General features: G+C 36.5%; 4 protein-coding genes and 2 non-coding genes across 7 annotated transcripts; 2 read left to right on the plus strand and 4 right to left on the minus strand.

Annotated features, from left to right (window-relative positions):
- The first annotated feature begins 1,129 nt into the window (after nt 1–1,129).
- Nucleotides 1,130–3,165, plus strand: GAE4 (UDP-D-glucuronate 4-epimerase 4). Its single transcript, XM_059603155.2, has 2 exons — nt 1,130–2,773; nt 2,870–3,165. The coding sequence occupies exon 1, from the start codon at nt 1,437–1,439 to the stop codon at nt 2,751–2,753; it is 1,317 nt and encodes a 438-aa protein (XP_059459138.1). The 5' UTR covers nt 1,130–1,436; the 3' UTR covers nt 2,754–2,773; nt 2,870–3,165.
- Nucleotides 3,166–6,168: 3,003 nt separating this feature from the next.
- LOC132187027 (small ribosomal subunit protein uS10z/uS10x) lies at nt 6,169–8,671 on the minus strand. Its single transcript, XM_059601179.2, has 4 exons — nt 8,580–8,671; nt 6,906–7,048; nt 6,660–6,773; nt 6,169–6,473 (listed from the first exon to the last, which is right to left on the minus strand). Exons 2-4 carry the CDS (start codon nt 7,015–7,017, stop codon nt 6,334–6,336), a joined length of 366 nt encoding a protein of 121 aa, XP_059457162.1. The 5' UTR covers nt 7,018–7,048; nt 8,580–8,671; the 3' UTR covers nt 6,169–6,333.
- LOC132188898 (small nucleolar RNA snoR109) lies at nt 8,066–8,168 on the minus strand. Its single transcript, XR_009440958.2, has one exon. It is a non-coding gene; the product is annotated as a small nucleolar RNA snoR109 (small nucleolar RNA).
- Nucleotides 8,672–10,333: 1,662 nt separating the features above from the next.
- LOC132188924 (U5 spliceosomal RNA) lies at nt 10,334–10,452 on the plus strand. Its single transcript, XR_009440982.2, has one exon. It is a non-coding gene; the product is annotated as a U5 spliceosomal RNA (small nuclear RNA).
- Nucleotides 10,453–10,843: 391 nt separating this feature from the next.
- LOC132188568 (polyphosphatidylinositol phosphatase) lies at nt 10,844–16,933 on the minus strand. Of its 2 annotated transcripts, XM_088517951.1 has the most exons (10): nt 16,164–16,933; nt 15,964–16,074; nt 15,014–15,214; nt 14,790–14,912; nt 13,998–14,203; nt 13,376–13,519; nt 12,720–12,937; nt 11,850–12,108; nt 11,239–11,666; nt 10,844–10,984 (listed from the first exon to the last, which is right to left on the minus strand). In XM_088517951.1, exons 3-9 carry the CDS (start codon nt 15,087–15,089, stop codon nt 11,538–11,540), a joined length of 1,155 nt encoding a protein of 384 aa, XP_088374077.1. In that variant the 5' UTR covers nt 15,090–15,214; nt 15,964–16,074; nt 16,164–16,933; the 3' UTR covers nt 10,844–10,984; nt 11,239–11,537. The 2 variants fall into 2 exon arrangements, with proteins under 2 accessions (XP_088374077.1, XP_088374076.1); XM_088517950.1 differs by having other exon boundaries at nt 15,964–16,933.
- Nucleotides 16,934–17,796: 863 nt separating this feature from the next.
- On the minus strand, nt 17,797–21,926 carry EMB1067 (RNA 2'-phosphotransferase, Tpt1 / KptA family). The gene is made up of 8 exons (XM_059601334.2): nt 21,682–21,926; nt 21,380–21,490; nt 21,116–21,263; nt 20,136–20,225; nt 19,412–19,466; nt 19,169–19,291; nt 18,240–18,296; nt 17,797–18,081 (listed from the first exon to the last, which is right to left on the minus strand). Exons 1-8 carry the CDS (start codon nt 21,858–21,860, stop codon nt 17,957–17,959), a joined length of 888 nt encoding a protein of 295 aa, XP_059457317.1. The 5' UTR covers nt 21,861–21,926; the 3' UTR covers nt 17,797–17,956.
- Between the last annotated feature and the right edge of the window lie 1,458 nt (nt 21,927–23,384).

Genomic DNA, 23,384 nt, shown 5'->3' on the forward strand with positions numbered 1-23,384 from the left:
TAAGCCTCTACATATGAGGTGGTATTCCTTTGACTCATCACATATATTTGTCTATTGGATTAGTGGTGCACATTAATACAATGATGAGTAAATAGTAGGGAATGTGGGGGCACAAATGGGTATTATTTTCTTCAACATCACTCTTCTTTCATAAGAAGAAAACTTTCTTTGTGCTTTTGATCCTAGGATATAATTTATCTCTACATGCACCTACCCACATGGTGCTTTGCTTCCTTTTGCTTCCATCTCAAGTTTGTCTTCCACTTTTAAGTATCTCACTAAGTGTCAATCCTAAAGCAATAAGCCCCACCTCTCTCTCTCTCTCTACACACACAATCAACAAAATATTAAGAGATAACAAAAAAAAATTCAAATTTTTAGTTTTGATTATTAATTCAAATGAGTTTATCTATTAAGTTATTATCCAATTAATCAACACTATATCACATTAGAGTAACTTGTCTGACACATTATTCATGTGGACGATACGAGGGATATAAATGAGATTTTAAACACACAAGATGGATTGTTTAGGCATAAATCGAAAAATATTTACATTAGTAACTGCAAAAACCCTTATTTTAGTTATGAATAGCTGCAGAAATACTATATTAAGGTGGAGTTTTCACATACTCTAATCATAATCATCAGAAATCTAAATTGACTGAACCAAAATGAAAGCCCCAAATTCCCACCAGTCTCTCACACCTTCCAATGGTGGGGAAAGCAGTAAAACCCCATTCATAAATTCATAAATAAATAGCCTCAAAATCTCATCCATACCATTTCCTAAGGCTACGAATCTCAGCACCACCACCCACAACTCACTTCACAAATCCCAAACTATAAACAACTCCCATGCAAGATTTCCTTGAATAAAGGGGGGAATATGAATTTGAAGGCCCCAATTTCAAAGCCTCCCAACCAATCAAACAAAGAACATGTAGACATAAACAAAGATTTTACTCTCCCACTTGCTTCTTTTTTTTCTTCACCTAACTGAAAAGGTTTTGATTTTCTTTTTCTTTTTTCTTTTTGAGTCAAATTGAAGATCCTTAATTACTTTTTTTAGCTTATCTTGATAGTTTGCTTAACCAAAATCAAAGTTTGCATATTTTTTCAACGGAACTATAAAAGCTTAAAAGAAAGCCCAGCACAAGCACAAGCATCAGCACCAACAACAACAACAACCCGTGCCTCCAAGAAACCAGAAAGATTCCCCCATAAACAAAAGAAGAGGCTTAAAGGAACACCAACAGCAAGCAAGCGAAAACCCCTCTTTTTCCCCTTCTCACTTTCTTTATCTTTCAACACCACCACTACCACGAGAAATCTTCCTTGAACCCTAACCCAAATCCCAAAATCCCCAAAACCCACCAAAACAGAAATTTGGGTTCTCTTCCAAATCCTACATTTTCCCACATTTTCCCGAGAAAATGTCACAGCTGAAGCCAATGTCTCACCTCGACAACATTCCCTCGACTCCAGGAAAATTCAAGATGGACAAATCCCCATACATTCACAGACTCCGCTTACATTCCTCTCTCGCCAAGCTCACCTTCTGGTCCGTTGTCTTCCTGGGCTTGATCTTCCTCTTCTTCTTCCGATCCCCTTCTTCTTCGCCCCAACAGTCCGATCCTTCTCGCCGCTCGCTCCGCACCTACAACTGGGGCGGACCCGCCTGGGAAAAACGGGTCCGCTCTTCCGCCCGGGTCCGTTCCCGCAACGGCGTCTCGGTCCTCGTCACTGGCGCCGCCGGCTTCGTCGGAACCCATGTATCCACGGCTCTCAAGCGCCGCGGGGACGGCGTACTCGGACTCGACAATTTCAACGACTACTACGATCCCTCCTTGAAGCGAGCTCGCCAAGCGCTTTTGGAGCGCACAGGCGTGTTCATTGTCGAGGGAGACATCAACGATTCCACGCTGCTGAGGAAGCTCTTCGAGGTCGTGGCGTTTACCCATGTGATGCACTTGGCTGCTCAGGCTGGAGTGAGGTATGCCATGGAAAATCCTGCCTCTTACGTGCATAGTAACATTGCTGGTCTTGTTAGTCTCTTAGAAGTTTGTAAATCCGCGAACCCACAGCCTGCAATCGTGTGGGCATCATCTAGTTCGGTCTATGGACTTAATACTAAGGTACCCTTTTCGGAGAGAGACCGGACTGACCAGCCTGCTAGCCTGTATGCGGCTACTAAGAAGGCTGGTGAAGAAATTGCACATACTTACAATCATATATACGGTCTGTCGCTTACTGGGTTGAGGTTTTTCACGGTGTATGGTCCTTGGGGGAGACCCGATATGGCGTATTTCTTTTTCACGAAGGATATATTGAAAGGGAAGTCGATTCCGATCTTTGAAGCGTCTAATCATGGCACAGTTGCTAGGGACTTTACCTACATTGATGACATTGTGAAGGGGTGCTTGGCGGCCTTGGATACAGCAGAGAAGAGCACCGGAAGTGGTGGGAAGAAGACCAGGCCGGCTCAATTGCGGGTTTTCAATTTGGGGAATACTTCACCTGTGCCTGTTTCGGATCTTGTTAGCATTTTGGAGAGGCTTTTGAAGGTGAAGGCCAAGAGACGTATCATGAAGTTGCCTCGAAATGGGGATGTTCAATTTACTCATGCAAATATCAGCTTGGCTCAGAGGGAGCTTGGGTATAAGCCTACAACAGATCTGCATACGGGTTTGAAGAAGTTTGTGCGGTGGTATCTCAATTACTATGCTGGTGGGAAGAAGGCCGCCGGCTGACAAATTCTTTCGATTGTGTGGTAGGATCCTTTGGATTCTGTTCATTATGATTCTTATGATTGTTTTTAACATTTCTATGTTCGATGCACGATTATCTTCTTTTCGTATATCTTAAGGTTGCCATATAACGAGGAACCTTGCGTCCTGCATTGAAGAAGTTTTGTGGTTGGTGGACATTGTTTTGTTGGGCACCTTCTAAGCTGTATCAAAGAAAACCAGAACCATCTTTTTCGTTCTCTGGAAATGTAATTGTTGTAGTTTCGGCCTTGTAGAATTCACGACTGATAGAGCATATGCTGATTGGTGGACATGTATCATTGTTATGCAAGTTAATAAAAAATCACACGATTAGTTTGGTCTTTCTGTTTGGTTATTTAATGAATTACCTTTGACTTTAATGTAATGCATAATTTATTTGTCATAAGTAGGCTTCTTGTATTAATGATGTCCACAAGATTAGCTGCATCTTCTTATGGCTAATATTTTGACCTTGTCTATTTTTTGCTGCATAATTTTACCTTTTGAAACCAGCCCATTTTTGACATGTAGACTTAACTGCAGATGTCCACAACACATAACTTGTGCTTTGCTTTTCTAAGTAAATAGCAGATGCCCGAGCTTACCAGCAAATCATGTGTAAATAATGACAATATTATGTAGATGCATACATATATATAAATTTGATAAAAGGCTCTCAATTTATATCTTCTGGCAGAGTATTTTTTGTTTTTGTATCTCTGCATAATTGATTGTATAATTTGAAGAACTCATATATTAGAGATGAAGTTCTTTTTAAGCTGCGTTTAGAATTGAGTGCGAACAGTATTCTATGTATGGCTACAGTTGGAGTTATCCCTTTCTCCCAAGTTTAGGCGCTGTAGAGCAACAAGTAGAGATGGCTGAATTTCAGCTTCAGCACTTCTTGCAGATTTTTCTTTTTTGAAAGTTTAATCCATGCTGTATTTGGTGCTTTTACCCCATTCCTGACAATAGGAATTCTAAGTTTGGTGCTCTTTCTGTATAATTCCTATTTCTCCATTTGATAAGCATTGACTTCATGTTTGGAATATTTGAGAGTTTCTTCCTTGAGCAATGCATTTAAAGCTCAAACTCTTTTATCTTGGTCATTTTGAGCATCAAGTCAGACTGATGGTGGTGTGAGATATGCTGCTCTTTATCTAATTGATGCCTTTTAAGTCAATCTTGATGCACTTTGCCGTGCACTTTCTCTTTTGATACTTATCCCTATTTATTTATGGTCATGCCTCCAATTTTGGAAGACCTGAAAACCATAGCATCATTGTCATACCTGCCTGTGCCTGCAGTTATAATAATGTATGAGACTGTTTTGAAAAACTTTTGTATCCTTGGAAATTACATGAAACTTCCGGGTAACACTATAGTAGTCAAAATTTGGTATGCAGGTCTCGGCAAAGACAATATCTTGTAGGATTTGCCCAGTTGCCAAAATAGTTAAGCTCCTTTGTTTGCATAAGATAGGTGTGTGTATATATATATATATATATGCCCCTTAGTTTGCCAAACTTTGTTCTGTTTGTCACTAAATGTTTCTATCAACATAGAGATTCTTGGAAGTACTTTGATGTAATGATCTCTAGAAATTCAAAAGAATATCACACAGTTGATTTGAAGGTGGACATAAGTTTGAGAATATGCATGAAAAGCATGTTCTTAGTTTGTCTGTTTGTTTTTTTTTTTTTTCTTTAATATATATATAAATTCATCTCATAGTCGATGAAGATTCTTAGCAGTTCTTTAGGTGGAATATCTTGAGGTTTCGTATATTCCTTTTGGTTAGCCATTGAACATATTCCTTTCTGTGTTTTTAGCGGTGCTTTGTATTTGAATTGTTTGTTAATATTTGTGTTTTGAAAAGAGAAAACAAAACACAAAAATACAAAAAACTTTAAAAAATTGAAGAAAATAGGTGATATGGCTACTGTATTTATGCTGTGATTTTGTTCTTGCTTGTCATATTTGCCACTTTGTCATTGCTTATGCCAATTGCCACATGCCTTCAATTTGGGCTTTACAGGTCTATGTTCCCCATTACCGGCCATAAATTGATAAAAGCTGCAAGTTATGAATTATGCTTACACATGGGCATGGCTGCCTGTCGGAATCATATATATATATAATATATAATATATATATATATATAGGATTGTGTTGCTTCAATTTCGGTGGTCAATGTCCTTTTGCCTGATGACGTCAACGTCATATGGCAACGTCTCGTAAAAAGTTGCATCTGTTACCAAATTTCAATTTACCATTTATTGCAGCCTTCAAACAAAACAAAGTCTAGATCTAGATCAGGCTCAGTTTATTTAATACATAAGCCAAGTTTAAACATTAAATTTGGAAAAGACTATTCATAATTTGTATGGATCTTAATCCAATTTTGTTCCATCAACCCTCCTTTTGTACAAAAAGCAAATCCAATGTATAATTACTTATAATGATACATATTAACATATAGTACTTACATATGAGTACATTTACATATATATTATTAATATATGTTGTACATTATACTTATGCACTATACATTATAATATATTATTTACATAAATAGTATGCACTTCGTAAGTATATTAATTATATAACACTACTACTATTGGTATGTTAGCACCATAAAACCATATGCATTTAAATTTGATAAATTTTTATGCATATATATGTATTTTCTTATTAAATTAATTTACTAAATGCTATAATTTTTTCTAAACATTCATATTGGATTATTTGCCTTGGATCCAACGCACCACAAAAAATTGATAAATGTGTGATATGTCACTAAAATTTTTTTTGGACCATAGACGTCAACACTTGCTATTGCCAAATGGCCCAAATATATACCACTTCCACCATGCCACTCTCCTGGTTTCCACACTTGCCACCACTTTCTTTTTTTTCCTCCAATACTTCTTCCACTTTTCACCAGAAAAAAGAAAGAGACGATGATGAAGATAAAAGAAGAAACTGGAAACAAGCAGGCAATTCCTTGATTCCACCAGATTCCCTTTCATGATCACCCTCAGAATTATAAAAGGACACTGATCTCATTTCCCACCCTAAGTATCTCTGATTTTCTCTTCCTTGGCCAAATCATTGGTCCTCCCTCATCTTCCATCCTCCTTCTGAGGGAGACAACCTGTGCTGATGCAAAGAAATTGACTACTTTCTATGTTTCTACAGTAGTTTAGGTCTCTCAGAAAGCAAGTGAACTTGGCCCCCCAACTTCCGATTAATCACCAATATGAAATAAACAAATAATATGACATGCATAGCTTTCAATAATAAACCTCAACCTGCTATTAATCTAAACTCCCTGTTATTACCAATAATATGACACGCACCATGGGCGTCTTTGCCAATAATAAGACTCATTGCATAGCCTTCAATAGGAAAATTGATTAAAAGACAAATCTTTCTCAAGTCTATTATGCAACAATGTTTTCAGTAGGAACACCTCTAGGAAAAGATAAGCGTATCATTTTTAACATGGCTAACTGCAAAAATGATGGAAAGGAATAATTATTATCCGCAGTATTAAGCCTCAATCTGCTATTGTAACCTCAACCTCAACACCGGGTTCAATGGTGATGGAAGTAATCTGCTTAACCACTTCGGGGGAGCTGTGAAGGTCAATCACTCGCTTATGCACTCGGAGTTCAAACCTGTCCCATGTGTTGGTTCCTGGCAATGAAATGAAGATTTCAAGACAAAAACCCAAAAGAAAAGGGAAAAAGATAAAAGGTAGTGCATTGGGATACGTTTTCATGCGTAAAATCAATAAAACTAGATAAAACAATCCAGAGACTTAGTCAAATGAACCAAGAAAACATTTATGAGAAAGAATAGAGTTTGATTTTTGAGCAAGACCTTCGCCACAGGGAGACTTTCTAGTAGTGATTTTAAGAACTTTAGTGGGTATCCTCACTGGTCCCTTCACTCTCAAACTCTTGTCCTTGGCACCACGAACAAGATCACCACACACTGTCACAGCCATAAACCTCAGCATATATTGAATAACATTAAAAGTTAAAAAAATAATAATAATTATTTGAATGCACAAATAGATAATTCCAATCTGATCAGAACAATGACAGATATAAAAAAATGGAGCACCTTTCTCGAGATTCTTGACATTCTTTGAGGTGAGGGTGATCCTAATGCGGTTAATCTGATCCTGAGATTCCTCCAAACCAGCCTTACCGGGCTTCACTGCCGCATAAGCCATGATTTCTTTTTCTAATTTTGAGTCACTGATACTGCACTTAATTCAACATATTTGCTAAGTATTGTTTGTCACTTTAAGCAAAAGAGCTATTTTAGAGTACACATTAGCTACATGTATTAGCATCAACCTTTTTCTTTTTGGATAAGTCTAGTTTCAATCTTTTCAACAGAATAAAAGTTGCATAAAACTACAGATAAACATATTGTATATCTCATGGAAAAATGATTTGTCCTCGATTGGTAAAGATTTTCTTTTCCTTTTTTTTTATTAAAGGGAACCTCGACAAGGCAGGCCCCACCCTACAAGTAAACCTCAAACCCGTGCACTGCGCTCTCGGAAGTTTCCCTACACGGATTAGGGTAGATTGCTGGCTTTTTACACCAGGGGTGTGGCCTCGATGGGGAGTTTGCACTTAGCAAGTCAAAAAACTTGGGATCTAAGGTGTGATACTCCCTAAATCACAAGCCTCGACCACAAGGTCAACCCCTCAAAATTATTGACAAACAATTTCAAACATAAAACACTTCAAAAAACTCAAAACATTTTATTTTCACCTTTATATCAAAACAAAACCATTATCCTACAATCTATTAAAAAATAATAATAATAAAAAATTAAAAAAATAAAACATTATCAAAAATAAAACTTTGAAACTGCACAACTCATAACGATATTTGCACCAAAAGAAAAGTGCCCAACAACCAACTCCACCTCTATCTCAATCTCTCATTCATCAGAATCAACTTATTTATGTATTTAGCACATTACTCCTAAGGCTGGCAAAACGGGTTGGCATGTCGGGTTCGTGTCAATTGAACCACAAACCCGTTTATGCTAACCCGAACACACACGGGTAACATGACCGACACGTGTAACCCATTTAGATAAACGTGTCGTGTCGGGTTACAAGCATGCAAGGACTTAAAGCGTGCAATCACAACTGTTGTGCAGAAGTGGTAACATCCAATGCTCACTGATCTGTCAACAGAAACTATGAATACCCTAGTACTTTTTTTATATATATAAGTAACAACAAAATTAATACAAAGAATATAAGAAGTTCGGTAAGCAGATTAGTCAACGGAGATCGGAAAGATCTCACGACAACCGGCCAGTAAACTTCTCTCCGATGTTTGATTTGGCTACAGCCGCTTTGGCAAATCAAGATCAAGGGTACTGAATCGAAGATGACACCCTTCCCTTGGTACATGTAGCCTCGCCCAATAAATCAATGGGATAGAACAAGAAGAATCTAATGAGAAAAGAGAGAGAGAGCGGCGACGATTGCTCTAGGAAGAGAGAGAATTGGAAGATACAAAAATCAAAACGAGCGAAGAGGAGTGTAAGTTCATTGAAGCGTATGGCATACAGAGCGAAAGAAAGATTGTTCGATGTCTTGTTGTTTGAATCATTAGGAAACAAAAACCTACATTCACCTATGCCTTATACGAAACACAGGATTCAAAACTACATCTTTCTTTTATGCCATTCTTTCTCGGTAGCCAAACAAAGTGCAAGTAACCTACATACACAGGGAAATTGAGAGGATTCAGTGGGCAAACCTGAGAGTGGAGGGGACGAACGACGGCGTATAAGCTTTCGAACTCTGAGGATAGCAGGGAAGGCACTACTAAACTCTTTCTGTGGAATTAGGGTTTCGTATTTATACACAAATAAGAAAATATATACATATTTACTATTTTTACCAAAACATACCCATACAATTTGTTCTTGTTAAAATGGAGCCCTCATTTTGTTTAAATATATATTTTTTGCCCGTTGACTTGAGAATCTTTACAAAATAACCCAGAAAGTTGGTAGGAGTGTTTGACAAACCATTCTTATTTTCGATTTTTTTTTCTTTTCTTTTTTTTTTGGAATAATAGTGGCCCAGTTTGCCAACAGCGTGGAACGGTACTGTAGTTAGAACAGTACTGTTCCAGCTACAGTATCATTCTCATATGTGCAGCAAAAAGTCTACGCAGTTTTCATTCACACTTCACACACTCCAACAAGTTACCAATGACAACCTAAAATTATATATATATATATATATATATATATATATATATATATATATATAAAAAAAAAACACCCCAACCCAAAACGGTGTCGTTTTGGGCATTAAAATTTTTTTTTTTCTTAAAAAAAAAAAAAAAAAACACCGGAGAAAGAGATCGGGGTGGCTCCAACCACCCTTTTTTTTTTTTTTAAAGAATAAAATAATAATAATAATTTTAATGCCCAAAACGACACCGTTTTGGGCTGAGGTGTTTTTTTTTTTTTTTTTTAATATTTTTCATTTTTTTAAAAAAATATATATATAGGTTGTCATTGGGTACTTGTTGGGGTGTATGAAGTATGAATGAAAACTACGTGGACTTTTTGCTGCACATTTGAGAATGGTACTGTAGCTGGAACAGTACCGTTCCAACTACAGTGCTGTTTCGCGTTGTTGGCAAACGGGGCCAGTAAGAATGGATTAATGTAATATAAACGTGAAAAGAATTTAAAATTTTTTATGAAAAAAGCGGAAGAAAATTGTTTGATAATTAAAGAAAAATAAGAACTGATTGATGTGATATAAAGAAGAAATGAGTTTTGAATTTTTTATAAGAGAAAAGTAAAATAAAGTTATTTGATAATGTAAAAAAATTTATTGATTTTTTTATATAAAAGAAATAAAGGAAATAGAGCGGGTGGCTAAACGGGCTTGACATTTGATATTTTGCTTTACAAAATTCTTCAATTTTTTTTTTGCTTTTTTCAATAAAAATTGATTCAATAACTTATGATTACTGCTATATCATTCCAATTATATGGGAATGTGATGAAAGTTAAGCATGTTATATATATATATATATATATTACGAAAGTATTATTTTCTTGTTCATATGGTTCCAGTATTATTTTCTTAAGTTTTCTCACTGCAAATTTTTTTCATGAAGAGTTATGAATTATGTAAGTCAAAGATAAGTACAATATCTTCTATCCGATTTAATGATTGTTAATTACAACAATCTACTCTAATGTTATCAATTTTCAAATCATCAATGTGAGAATGTCATGCAGTTTAGTAGCATTTGGGATTCTTGGGGTCAAGGTTTTTTTGGGCTCCAACAAAAAAAGGAAGAAAATGAAATGGGCCCTCTCTTTCGTGTTGTTGGGCTTGGTCTTGGTTTCTGGCTCGTGGGCTTCACCCAGGTAATAAGGTGCTTTCTCTTTTCATTACAAGTCCCACACGGGAAAGAAGCAATGGAAACCCCACAATACAACGTATATAAAAAGGAGAGCTTATGCTCGATACAAATCACGCAGCCGCGCGGTGAGCACAAAGCGAACTATTCTTTCGCCTTTTACTAAAGAATACCGTGTGCGCGCCGCAAATAGCGGCATACGCCAATTTTTGGAGGGTTCTTTCATTCAATGAGAGCCCCACAAATCAGTCTAAATTTGTTTTTGTCCATCCGCAGATTTTGTAGGAGCCGTTAGAACTCATTCGGTCTCAATCTCTACTCAAGTCCCTTTGAAAACTTGAAATTTCCGTCGAGGTCTCTATAATGGATTCGTTCAACAGCCCACACCACGGGCAGCTGAACCACCCCCAACGTCATAGGGTGACCCCACCCCTAGGCTCAACTGGAGTGGTGGCTGACCGGCTGACCACCTTAACTTTTTTATTATTTGATTTTAATTTTTTACTATTTCTATTTTTATTTTGTTTTTGAAAGTTAATTAATATTTTATTATATAAATTTGAATAGAACACGTGAGGGATCCGGATCCCTCAATAATCATAGACTTCATGATATCAGTACCCGAGAATCCTACCAAAAATTGTCTTGTTTTTTTAAATACCCAACTCCTGCACTTTCACCAGTAGAGGCCCTCTTTGAGGTGTATTTATCACATAGAAATCGCTAGCTTTTGTTTGCTCTACCCCATTTTTCCTCTTCTATAGTAACACCTTCACAGAAAAGGAGTGGCAGTACATTTTGGTTAGGAATCACTTGTTTGGCACATATCAGCAAATTTTTCGACCACATATTACTTATTATGGTCCCAAAGGTATGCCTTCAAGTGCATAATGCTACTTGGTTAGACCACATTTCAAAGTTGCAACAACTTAGGATAAAAACTAAGAAGCTAAATCATGCTCCAAATAGAGCCACTTTGACAAAGAATCATGCGAAAGATATCATTAGAAAAATATGGTATTACCTTGAATCAATATCATGTTCACACTTCCTTGCCAAAAAATAATGCGCCGCCCTCAAAAAAATTGGAGGAAAGATGTAAAAAGAGTATTGCAAGAGAAGAATTGAAGGTAGTCAAACATTTGTTGCAGGAAATTGGTATCCATATTCTGAGTTCCCACATCTTTTGAAATTCCACTTGCTGCCTGCAAAATTGAATCTAATACCAAGGATGGAAAGGCTAGTTGGCAGAGATGGCACCACCTCATTCCCTAACTTGAGTAAAATCGGTTTTTCCCCCAATAAAAAATCATATGAAGCTATTCAAAAATCATACTTTGTTCTCCCACTACTTAAGATGAGGCATAGCATATCTGACATGTTACCAGAGGAATTGAAGAAGTTCCAAGACTCTAGCATTAGGCGTTTCCTTGATCCCTTGAAATGGACAACCTGTATCCAGGACATAAAGTTAGACATGAGAGATAAAATCATGTTTAACGGCTTCGGCATCTCTTTGCTTCTTTTTTTGTTTTTAGTTTTGTTCCCTTCTCCTTTTGCAGGATCCAAATTAAACCACACTCCTATATTCAGCTGGTAATCAAGATCATAGGAAGTCATGTTCACATTACATACCTTAACATCTAAGGGCATGCCATGAAATTGACCTGCACCTTCGGGTGGCGTCCAATTGTATATAGCACAAGGTAAAAATAGTACTGAGGCACCTCCAATTTTTTCTAGAAAAGCTTGTGGTTTGGTAAATTTCGTTGTGTCAAAGGAAGGGTCCGACTTTATAACCCAGGCAAGAGCTAACTGATCTCCAAGCATTCTGGAAGCACTCATGTACTTTGAACTGTAGACTTTCAATACTTCTTGTAGAAAAACCTTTGCCCTGCATCCAACTTCACATCTTAATTTCCTTTTTGTGTTGCCAAGAAAATGTGAGGAACACGACAAAAAAAGAATGACAGGAAATAAAAGAAAAAGAGGAAACAACTTTCAGTCAATTCTGTTCATAGGAGGAAAAAGAAAGCAACAAAAAAAGAAAGAAAGCAACCAATGGTATCAATGGTGATGTGGAAACACATGTTGCAGGTGTCATTATGTGAGATGGAAGAGGTAGTCCTCCCACGTGGGGTACTAGTGGACAAGGTGCAAAAACAGCAGGATGGTGCTTGTGATCCACCCTCTCCACTGTTAATGGGGTAGAGATTTGTCCACTCAACAGAAAATTTCATTGAACCCTCTCTACTATGTCCTCACCACATTTTCTTCCTTTTTTCTTCTCAGAAATATGACCCTTACCAAAACTTTTTTTTTATTTTTTTGAATAATCAATATGATCGTTGTCTGAGCAGAATGGCAGAAAATGATCTATGCAACCGACTGATAAGGTTTTAAAAGGTTCAGATTTGACCTTCCTTTATACATTTCTTCCTTTAGTTGCAACCAAACTGAGCATACAAGAACTAAAAGAAAGAAAATATAATGCAATTAATGCACCTTAAAATCCCATCAGGTGTACCCCTCACTGCTATAAATCCTGAATTCAAAGGTTGAGCTTTGTTGTTCCGGAAGGTGAGAGCCAGATGAAAATTTGGATAATCCCGAAATATCTGTCCTAGATCATTAACCATTGCTACATCTGAGTCAGTGAAGATGTAATGAGTGATATGCCCCTTGTTATGAGAAAGCTCCTCAAGCCTTGTTTCTAGAAAAGCCTGAATTACAGGGAAAAAATGACAGAACATGTCAAATTACAATATCGTGTACAGGATGGGAAAAAAACAGTAATTTCTTGTGCTTTAAAATTGTTTTATATACTAAAAGGAAGTCTTTAATGAGGTCTTGTTGCTGATAAAAACAATTACAGACCCACCAGATAAATAATGAAATGAGACTACGATATAGAAGGGACTTAGAGCACTCCCTGCCCTTTTGAAAATGAGAGAAGGAAAAAGTTATGAGTTACAACTTGCTCATTGGAATCACGAAATACTCATAAATATTGATACTGATATTTAGAACATATAGATCAGTCGATCAAAGGGAAACAATAGAAAGTTCAGGATCTTTTAACAAATAAATATTGCTCAAGAAGCATAGCTATTGACCAAAAACAGAAATGTTCAACCTAGTGTAATGTAATGTGCTCTTACAATGTAAGACCTGATTCTTTGAAGCATCAACCTGTCTCGTGAATATTCACCTTGAATTGGATGGAAGGCGACCCTATTTCTGCGCATTTGAAGGTCAGATGCTGGGTCCGTAAGAATTATTATGTTGCTTTGAGGCATTGTCGTCTGAAAACATAACATATACATAAACATTTTACACAATAGACCAAATTTGCTTTCCTGTAAAATCCATTGATATTAGACATTCTTTTTGCCTTAGAAGGATTGCTCCATAATCTGGAAAAAAAGAGACACAGGGTGGGGGAAGACATACAAGCTTTAACCCACTACTCTAAGCCCCCAAAAAAAAAAAAAATCTCTAGTTTTTGTAACCATGAATCCAAAACCTGAATTTCATCCATGGTAGAGATGGAAAATAGGAAAAATATTATAGCCAGATCTTTTCAATCCTTTTATGGAGTCATACAAGAAGAAGAAGAAAAATAAGTCTTGTAAAACCTTGATCTTCTATTACGAGCCTGTTAAAGGATATTAAAGAGTAATTTAAATAGTATAGCTTCATCTAAATTTAGCAAAGTTTCTGGGAAGTGTTGTCAATATGTGCTAGTCAAATGATATTGCTAGGGCTTTACTAAGAAATTACCTGAATGAAGTCAATGAAGACATTCAGTATGGCCATTGATCTCTCCACCTTACTATATGAAGTATTCCCAACAATGACCAAGTCTGATTTATCATCTACATGTATGTTCGGGGAAGAATTATAAATAGCAAAAACAGTGACAAAAGCAATATTTTCTCCGCCTCTGGATATGTGGGAGAAGATTGACTTGTTGAGAGCTTTGATACCTGCAATATACATCAAACATGAAACACACGTAAATAACTACAACACAAAAGCAATAACCTAAATATAGGAATTGAAAGCAACATTTTCTAATCATTGCAAAAATCACAATATGATTTGACTACAGCAACAGCAATATTACAATATTTACAAGGAAATAGATGCCAACTATACATTACATTACTTTTTCCCTATATAAAGAACAGACAAATCTAAAAGAACGACATGCAAGTGTCCATAAGTCATAATTTCCTGTCTACAAGAATATTAATATTGAAGTAAGTCTGAACCGCCAATGAGTAAATCTCACAGCTAAATCAGCAACCAACCAAATCAAAGTCCAAGCATTAGCATGTTTCCTAAGATCTCAAGAAACTCCTGTAGTATGAAGACCATGTTTTAATAGAAGGACTATCACCAACTAGATGATTGAACAACTAATTAGGTGTCACATGTCAAAATTTATAGTTCAAAATGTAAAAGAAAAAAAAAATCATATTCACAGTTATTTAATTTCTTAGATCAACAAATTGCAACTCTTTAGGGCGTATTACAAACCACTATATTATAACGAGAGACTGCAAGAACCTTCACATTGCAAACGGTTGGGCAAGCCTTGTCCAGCAGCAGGCCCAAGCACAAGATGATCAACTTTCTTGCTATGTTTCTTCTGTGGATATTCGACATTCGAGTTCTGATGCAATTCCATAACTGAAATTTGCAGCAAAAAGGTTCACTCTTATGCCTTGGCTAATATATAAACTGAAAAGAAAAACTATTAATGAAGTAGAAATAGAGAGAGGATCAATCACCAGAGAACAAATGAGGAAGGAAGAAAATGAGAGGAAGACAGAAGAGAAAACGGCGCCAGCCACTGAATATTCTCATGACTCAGAAACCTCTCTAGAGACACTTGCTGTCTCAGAGATCACTGCCCAGGCCAGAAGAAAACCCAAAGATCTGTAATACAAGGTCTTTATTTTACGCAAAAATGACCTTGTGCTTTGTCAGGACTGCACAATTAATGGAGAAACTATTAAAAAATGTTTATATTAATAATCTCATTTATAATAATAACCTAACAGAAGAAATCAACAAATTATACATTAAAGGTCAAGTACAACGATTTCTCATATGAATCGATTGCTAGGTTGCAAAAAGTGAAAATCACTGCCAACTTATAATGGGAAGGAACCCTTCTTTTACCCTCCCCTCACAGAAGGTTAAAAAAAAACTCCAAGTTCATCCCCTTTTCAAATAATGGATCGACACACTAGAATGCCAACAACCCACCACTGCTCTACAATAACCCAGAAGCAATTTTTGGTTCCAAATCAAATGATTAAAAAAAAAAAAAAACTGTACTCAATCAAGCCACACACACTCACATGAGGCATCAGATCAAGCTTACTAATAGTCTCAGCTAAAAAAAACCAACAATCATCTCCTCCATGATTTCTTAGCCATCGAAAATGAGTGCAACATACCATATTTCAACAAGATTGCAGCATGTTGATACAAACATACACGCGTTGGGTTTGTGATGTTCAAGTATTAGCATATACTTACGAATTAACTTTTGTGTGTGCTTTTTTTTTTTTTTCCCATGATTTGAAGGGGACAGATTATACAGCAAAATTACAGAACTAAAAATCACTTTCAGAGCAGAAAAAAGAATTGCGAAGTTGAATTGCTAAAAACACAGGAAATGTGAAGCAATAATTAGAGGTGACCGACAGGGTCTGAGAGGAAAACGACATACCCACAGAGAAAGTGAAGCAATTTTCGAATCCTGGTGCACCCACCAAGAGAAGTCGGGAGAATAACGATTTTCATTGTTTTACTTATCTTTTCTTTCTGTGAACCGGTCCATCTGTAAAACACCACTTTTACAGCCCCCAATCAAATTTTGACACATCACCCAAACACAACAAATAGAATAGAAACGAAAGCAGCCAATACATCAACAAATTCTGCAAGAATTGGGAACAAAAAGAAGTCTTCACCAACTGGAAGAAGACGTTCACTGACGCAAACGGAGAAGGAAATGCCTTTGAAGTTGTGCTAAAAGTATTTCTCGGTAGTTCTAATGTTATTGTAGCTGTGGAAGGAGTAGCAACTCGAAAGGATCTCGCAGAAAGATACTCAACAATATCCAAAATTGCGACCTATCGAAGGAAAAAAGAAAAGAAAAAATGGAACTATCGGTATGGAGGAGAAAGGAGGCGCAAATACGGGTTTCGAAGATCACAAAGAAACAAGAAGAACCACCTAGCAGGAGACCTTTTTTCAAAAGAAGAAACCAGATTTGGAAGCTCTAATGGCCATTGAACCCCATCTCAACAACCCAATAAAAACCCAATCAACAAAACCCACATAAATTCAAACCCTAAATCAAAATCCCCAAATCAGAAAAACTCAATCATCAAAACCCACATAAATTCTCTTCTCCATTAAACCATCACAGACCCGATCTCTCTCTCTCTCTCTCTCTCTCTCTCTCTCTCGGTTCTCATCTACCATAAACTGACAGATTCCGGCGATGGCCTTCGGTGTATTCCGTAGGTGGCTCTATGGATTCCGGCGCCGGCGTTTGGCTGGAGAGGTGGGGGTGGGGTGCTTTACGGTTTGTGGGTAGAAGGAAATGAGAAGAGTGATAATCCGGTGTTTTAGCATCTAGTGTATTTTGGAGGTGTCAACTTTTTATTGGAAGCTGTAAAAGTAATGTTTTAAAGATGGAAGTTATGGGACTACTATTTTTAGGTGGTGTTTGGTAAATAGGTTGGCATAAACACTGTAGTTGATGTAGAATTATGTAAAAAAAAAAAAAAAGTAAAAATATTTTGTATAATAAAAGTAAAAAAGTGGTATGAAAAAGTAAAAAAGTTGTTTTGCAGTGATTTTTTTATTTGAATAATAATAAAAGTAAATGATGTGATATAAAAAGTGAAAAAATAAAAATATTTTAATGTTGATTTTTTTGAAAAATGATGATGAACAGTATCTAAGCTAACTCCAACCCATCCATTATCATGGGCCAGGCAAAGGAGATATGGGCGATTAAACCAAGATTTTTTGATTAATTGTTTCAATCATCTTCATGTCATTTTGGTAAGAGCTTATTTAAAATTGGTAGGTTTTGAGGACCTAATTTTCAAAATTAGAAATTCAGAAACTAAATTAAAATCGCAAAAAAATAAACATAATATTATATTTGATTTTTCCCTTAATTCAATATTTTTGTATTTAAGCTAGAAAATGCAAAGGTTCCCTTGGTTTGATTTCTTTTCAATGAACGGCCCTGAATTCGATTTGTTTGTAAAATTTAATCTGTAAGCCGTGTGAAAACGAATAAGCCCACCACCGGACTTCAAGTAGGTTTATGCTCTGCTTGGGCTTATTTGGACCCATCTAACAAATCATACCCCTCTCCCTCCTTGGTGGTTAATGGTAATGGTCCAAATCCCAATATTATTGAATTTTGGAGATTTTCTAATTGGGTTTTAGGGTTTTTATGATGTAATCTTGTCAATGTTGGCCACCTTGTAGGCGATTGCTTGTGGATCATATTTGTTTTTAATTTATTTATTGAATTTTCAATAAATTCTTACTTGTATATTAAAAGTATATACATATCCAAACAATGTATGTTTCTTATGACATCAATATAACCCCAAGCAATTTAAAATGATAAGCAACAAAAATGATCAATCAAAAACTGCACTCATCCTAGGCTGTTTTGTGCCAATAAAGGTTCAAAATGGTATGGGTTTCCTGTCAGGCCAGGATTCTATCTTTTCAAAGTACTTGACCGGCACAACACCATCAAACCCTTCAGTTAAGATGACCTTGTTGTCTGAAATGTACAGCTTCATTCCCTCTGTAAAGGAAATTGTAAAGAAACTAATTAGAACAAGAGGCCCTTTGTATTTTTTGAAATGATATGGGCCAGAAAACAAATGTATTTGGTAGATGATGAACAATCTTGGTTCAGAGCACTTTGAGAGCTTAAAAGGACAAAAAGTTCATCACACTTACCTTCCAAAGCCTTTCTGACATCTAGGAAGATCAAAACATTGACATCCCGTCTCATACCTGGAAATATGACAAATCAAGTGGACTGTCAGAAGTCAGCCAAACTATGTTTTTACTGGATTCAGATGAATGGTCAGTTTTTCGGATATTTTGAGGATTGTGAAACTCTCAATTTCTGTTCAAAATTAAAGCATCCTAACAATGTTGAAGAACCGTAGAACAATCCGTTAAAGCCAACGGGTCTCAAAGGAATAGCATGTTAGAACATGGGTTTATATACATGGGCAGGACTCCCACAGACTACTGTTGCAAGGACAATTCATAAAATAAGAAGTATATATTAATGTCATAAAAGATGCCTAAGGCTCCATGGCAGCCACAATGAGATCATGGTTATGAAAACAACCTTGAATTTGATTAAATGCACCTAGACCAGTACCTCAAAGGGCAGCCAAAATGATGAGCACCTGGGGTATTTTTTTAAGACTTGCACCAATTCAATTCGATAAAGCATATATAAGCAACGTCGTAAGTCTAATGAATACTTGAACCTCTAGTTGACTGAGTCACTGACCAATTTGTGGTATAACATACAAATGCAAAATTTCAAGTCCAAGTACTTTTACATTGGCCATATTCACAGTTAAAATTAGAATATCCTTCATGTATGAGTTGATCAAGTTCTTATCCTTCACTCTGATGATCAGTGCTCAGTGCCAAAAGTTTATCTGAGCCAGAGGAAGCAAGTCTTAGAGCGTAAAACTTATTAACAAGTGCCAGAAGCCTTTATTGTTCCACATTTGTGGGGTTGGGTTGAAAAGAGAGAGAGAGAGAGAGAGAGAGAGAGAGAAGGGGGGGGGGGGGGGGGGAGAGATTAGAGGGGACAATGCCATGCACCTTAATTCCTAGATATCAAAAAATTAACACATTACCACTTATCACTTCCCCATCTGTTGGCAAGCCGCATGAAAAGTGAACATGCAATCTTTTCATGCGTTTCAGACCAGACTCCAGAATTGCTTCCAAATTTTTCCTATAGGTTCCATGTACGCACACTGCATATCATCAGGAAAGAAATAGCAATGAAGCAAAACAAACAAACAAAAAAAAGGGAGAATATGATATGAGACAGTTAAGTCATAGCGTTTGTTTCAAGAATATAAACATAGATTTACCTTGAAATTCTTCAGCTGAAAGGATGGGTTTCAATAAGCTTTCAGATTCAACCGTCTGCCAATTACACAAAAAATCATATATTGATAGTTGAAACTCGAGTGCAATAGCCAACAGTGTATGTCAAAAACAAATTGTGAAAAGAATTAAAAAAGGCAATCTTAAGCTAGTACTATTATAAAGAGAAAAACAAGCAGCATTAGAAACAGATCTCCCCCTCATCTTGTTTGGTAGGAAGAAAGGACTGAGATCTTAACATTTATGTTCTTATTTAAGGTTTAACTTGACCAAAAATGGAATTTTCAAAGCTTCTGTTTAGATCTAAGCATTTATTGTTCAAAGATATTTTAATATATCTAAGTAATCAAAAACCTTGTTGTGAAGCATTACTTTGCAAAATCACATACTAGTTGTACAGAAAACAATATGTACCATAGATTTCAATACTTTCAAACTAATTCAGTTGATGAAATTCCTCAAGTGTTTAAATACAGGGTCTTAATCAGTTAGAAACGACAAAGGCGTAAATTTATCAAAAATGTTTGCCAACATACTGATGGAACAGAAGCAAGTATAAGCCTGGAAGCATAGCCCCTGCAAATAATTTAACTCTAAAAAGACCAGGTAAAGTTTAACTTTCAATTGGATACACTGATTGACACATAGAATGTTAAATGGAATCAGAAACTGATTACATCCTGGCTGAAACAAAGAATGATATTTCACCGTTACTGTGTGGCCTTGGTTTGCACGTATCAGAAGCTCCCCATTTTCTTCAAAGAGGCTGAAACGCTGCTTATTATCCTTTCTGACAGCCTGAAAAGTGAACTACCTAACTTAGAAGTGTCTCTTGAAAAACTTATGAGAAATACAATTGCTTGAAGAATATTCATTACTAACAACTCAGGTGAAAAAAATGTAAGACAGAATGTCGAACACTAACGAACTGTACAGGAAATATTATAAGTATAACATGTGCATCAAAATCTGTAGCTCAATAAACTGGGCACGTCACATCTTAAATTAGTGTGCTAATGTAGCCAGAAATGGGAATCATGTTTGGTGATTAGATACTGGTCTCAAGTAAACCAACATTTTTTTTTTTTTTGGGTAAGTTTTTTGACACTAATGGAAATTCGAATTAATAACCTCCACTTCATGGAACATGGTTCCCAATCGATTAAGTTACCCCTTGATATATCCATATAACCATCATGTTTAGGTAGTATCTATGTAAGACTCATGAAACCTAGATGATAAGGAAGTATAAACCTCTTGAAACCTGCCTCAGTAATTTTTCCATCATTCACCATACAATTACTCAGAAACTTCATACTTAATCAACTGGGATTAGTTCATAGCACCCACAATTGCCTAAACCTCAAACTCTTCGACATTGATTCTAAGGACCAAACAAACACATAGATAACATATGTTGCAATAATTATCCCGCATAAATTCTTTCAAGGAGAAAACCTTAAAAAGCACTTAAAGTCTTGCTCCTAAAATACTAAACACCCAATTTCACCATTACGGACAGAGCTGCTTACTGGTAATCTTTGATAACATTTATAGAAAGAAATTAGCATTTTGTGCAGGAGGTGAAAGGAGTTTGCAATCCAATATCATATTAACAGTTAAGGAAAAAGCTTAACAGAAAGGACAAGCAAAAATGAGAAAGATGAGAACAGTATTGAAGAACGAACCTCCCTAACATCATCAATAGTGTGTGATTTTAACGGAATATTAGCAAAAGTCTTCATATTCAGCTTTAATAGATCCTGAACCTTCACGTACCCATCACTCCGCATACTCAAATTCAACTCAGAAGCCATATGGCGCAGAATACGCGTCCTACACATTCCAGAAAAAGAGAGAAACCTTGTAGATTCAATTTGAGTTACACAAACATAGCACAACATAGCGAGAATCCGAACATTACAGGAAGTGAATGAAGAAGTAGTGCTTACAATAGCCTACCAAGAGCATCGATTTTATCTTTGCTAGAGCCGCCACCGCCACCACGCCCCCTTGATCTCCCTCTATCAGTTCTCATCTCCATATCCTTCCCTCTACCACCACTGCCCAATTTTTATTTTTATTTTACACAACAAGAACATCGTTAGCAAATTGAATTTCAATTTTTACATATAAAAACACCGAAAAATATCTGTTTGCTTGTCAAGAAAAAAGCAGGGAAAAAAAGAGAGATAAATTTCCTTTTCTGAGTTGTCTCGGAAACCTAACCAGACGGAAATGGAGAGAGAATCACCTTCTATCCGAACGAGCAAAAGAAGCGAAAGAAGAGCTGGTGGTGTTTGTTGTCTCCATGAGGGCACGAGAGCTCTTCCTGGTGAGTAGAGAAAAAGGAGTTGCGGGGACAGGTGGCAGGAAAATACGGCAGTAGCGCAGAAATCGAATGCTGCTGCCGGTGGTCAGATAAGCCAACATGGATCAGTCGACGACGCTGGAGGCTCGCGAATGGGTAATGCAATGCGCAGAGCGACGGTGGTCATTGTGTGAATTCTACGGTGCGGTGAGTTTCAGAGTTTCCACCTACACGTGGCTGCTAGTAGCATCCAACGATATTCATTGGTGTAAAACAATCTAAGGTTCATAATCCACCACGTCAATTAAAATTGAGAAATGCGTGCAATAAAAAGGGAAATGCTACAATGCAATAAATTTCCCACAATTGGCTTATCTAATTCCTAGGGGGCAAACGGCACATTTGCCATTAGCAATTTTTTATTATTTAATTTTGTTTTTATTTTAAAATTAAAATTAGAATATAAAAAGATTAATAAAAAAATCAAAAAATAAAAAGGGTGGCCGGCCACCCCTAAGCCTGTGGGAGTAGTCTCTAAAAAAAAAAATTAAATTTTTTCCCTTGGGGTGGCCAATGGGCCGGTTGCAGTGATAATAGTGGAAGAGAGACGCCTTCCAGATCTGAGAGAGAGCACTGGCGTTGGTGGATTTGAGAAAAAGCACTGGATCTGTGAGAGAGAGTCGGTTGAGGTCATCGGATTGTCTTCGGAGGGGAGAGAGTTGTTGTCGGAGAGATAAGGGTTTGGAGAGGGAGAGGGGGAGAGGGAAACCTCACAAGTCACATCTGATGGGGGGTCGATCCTTTTGTGTGATTTTGTGACCAAAAAAAAAAAAAAAAAAAAAGGTAATGACATGTCCATATGCCATGTCCTAAATATGGGCTAAATGTGGTCTTTTTATTGTACTAGAGCATATCTATTTAAAATTTATCAGAATCAAACTCAACGTTAATTTCAATGGAGTCCCTAGGTTTTGTTCATTTTGTGTTTTGGTACTGCACTCAAACATTAACTATTTTGGCACAATCAGTCTTCCATGTATATGTACACTTTTGGGCCCAAAAGCCTATCCAAAAATAATTTAAATCTTTTAGGCCCAAACCTTTCACAATCGATGTTCATTGGATTCTAGGTTTGGGCCAACTATTATTTGGTGAATCCAATATCATTAGTAGTACTACCATTTTTACTACAATGTGAGATTTGTCACATAACCACGATAGCCACTAAAATGTGGAATAATGTGATTGTTCATATGATACTTATCAAATTTATAAACTGACATGACAGTTCACATAGCAGATATTACATTACCCATTAAAATGCAAACCATCACGTGACACTTGTTTCTATAAAACATCGAATTGAGTTTGTAAGATATTTAGGCCTATAAACCACATTCTTCAATTAATCTTCCATAATTAGCTTATCTTCTGAGTTCCCCACTTTTCGCTTCAATTGTTGCTCAAATTTGTGAATTAATTTATCGCTAGTTAATTGAAAATTAGGGCCTTGAGTTGAAAAGGCGAGAGGTCCAGATTAGGTGTGAAACACCACTTTCAACCATAAAGTGATATATATATATATATATATATATATATATATATATAATTTTATTTTTTTTTTAATTTCCAAAGGTTAGATCTTG

Source organism: Corylus avellana, chromosome 6 (assembly GCF_965113065.1).
Source record: "Corylus avellana chromosome 6, dhCorAvel1.hap1.2, whole genome shotgun sequence".
NCBI classification, from domain to species: Eukaryota; Viridiplantae; Streptophyta; class Magnoliopsida; order Fagales; family Betulaceae; genus Corylus; species Corylus avellana.

Coding starts and splice junctions, on each gene's coding strand:
- GAE4 (XM_059603155.2), top strand. CDS start 1,437: ATGTCACAGCTGAAGCCAATGTCTCACCTCGACAACATTCCCTCGACT.
- LOC132187027 (XM_059601179.2), bottom strand. CDS start 7,017: ATGGCTTATGCGGCAGTGAAGCCCGGTAAGGCTGGTTTGGAGGAATCT. Junction 6,774..6,905: donor TGTCAAGAATCTCGAGAAAG/GTGCTCCATTTT, acceptor TGGCTGTGACAG/TGTGTGGTGATCTTGTTCGT. Junction 6,474..6,659: donor AAAGTCTCCCTGTGGCGAAG/GTCTTGCTCAAA, acceptor TTTCATTGCCAG/GAACCAACACATGGGACAGG.
- LOC132188568 (XM_088517951.1), bottom strand. CDS start 15,089: ATGAGAATATTCAGTGGCTGGCGCCGTTTTCTCTTCTGTCTTCCTCTC. Junction 14,204..14,789: donor CAACCGTTTGCAATGTGAAG/GTTCTTGCAGTC, acceptor TGTATATTGCAG/GTATCAAAGCTCTCAACAAG. Junction 11,667..11,849: donor GCATGCCCTTAGATGTTAAG/GTATGTAATGTG, acceptor TCCTGGATACAG/GTTGTCCATTTCAAGGGATC.
- EMB1067 (XM_059601334.2), bottom strand. CDS start 21,860: ATGTTGGCTTATCTGACCACCGGCAGCAGCATTCGATTTCTGCGCTAC. Junction 20,226..21,115: donor CTATTGATGATGTTAGGGAG/GTTCGTTCTTCA, acceptor TTCACTTTTCAG/GCTGTCAGAAAGGATAATAA. Junction 18,297..19,168: donor AGATGGGGAAGTGATAAGTG/GTAATGTGTTAA, acceptor TCATATTTCCAG/GTATGAGACGGGATGTCAAT.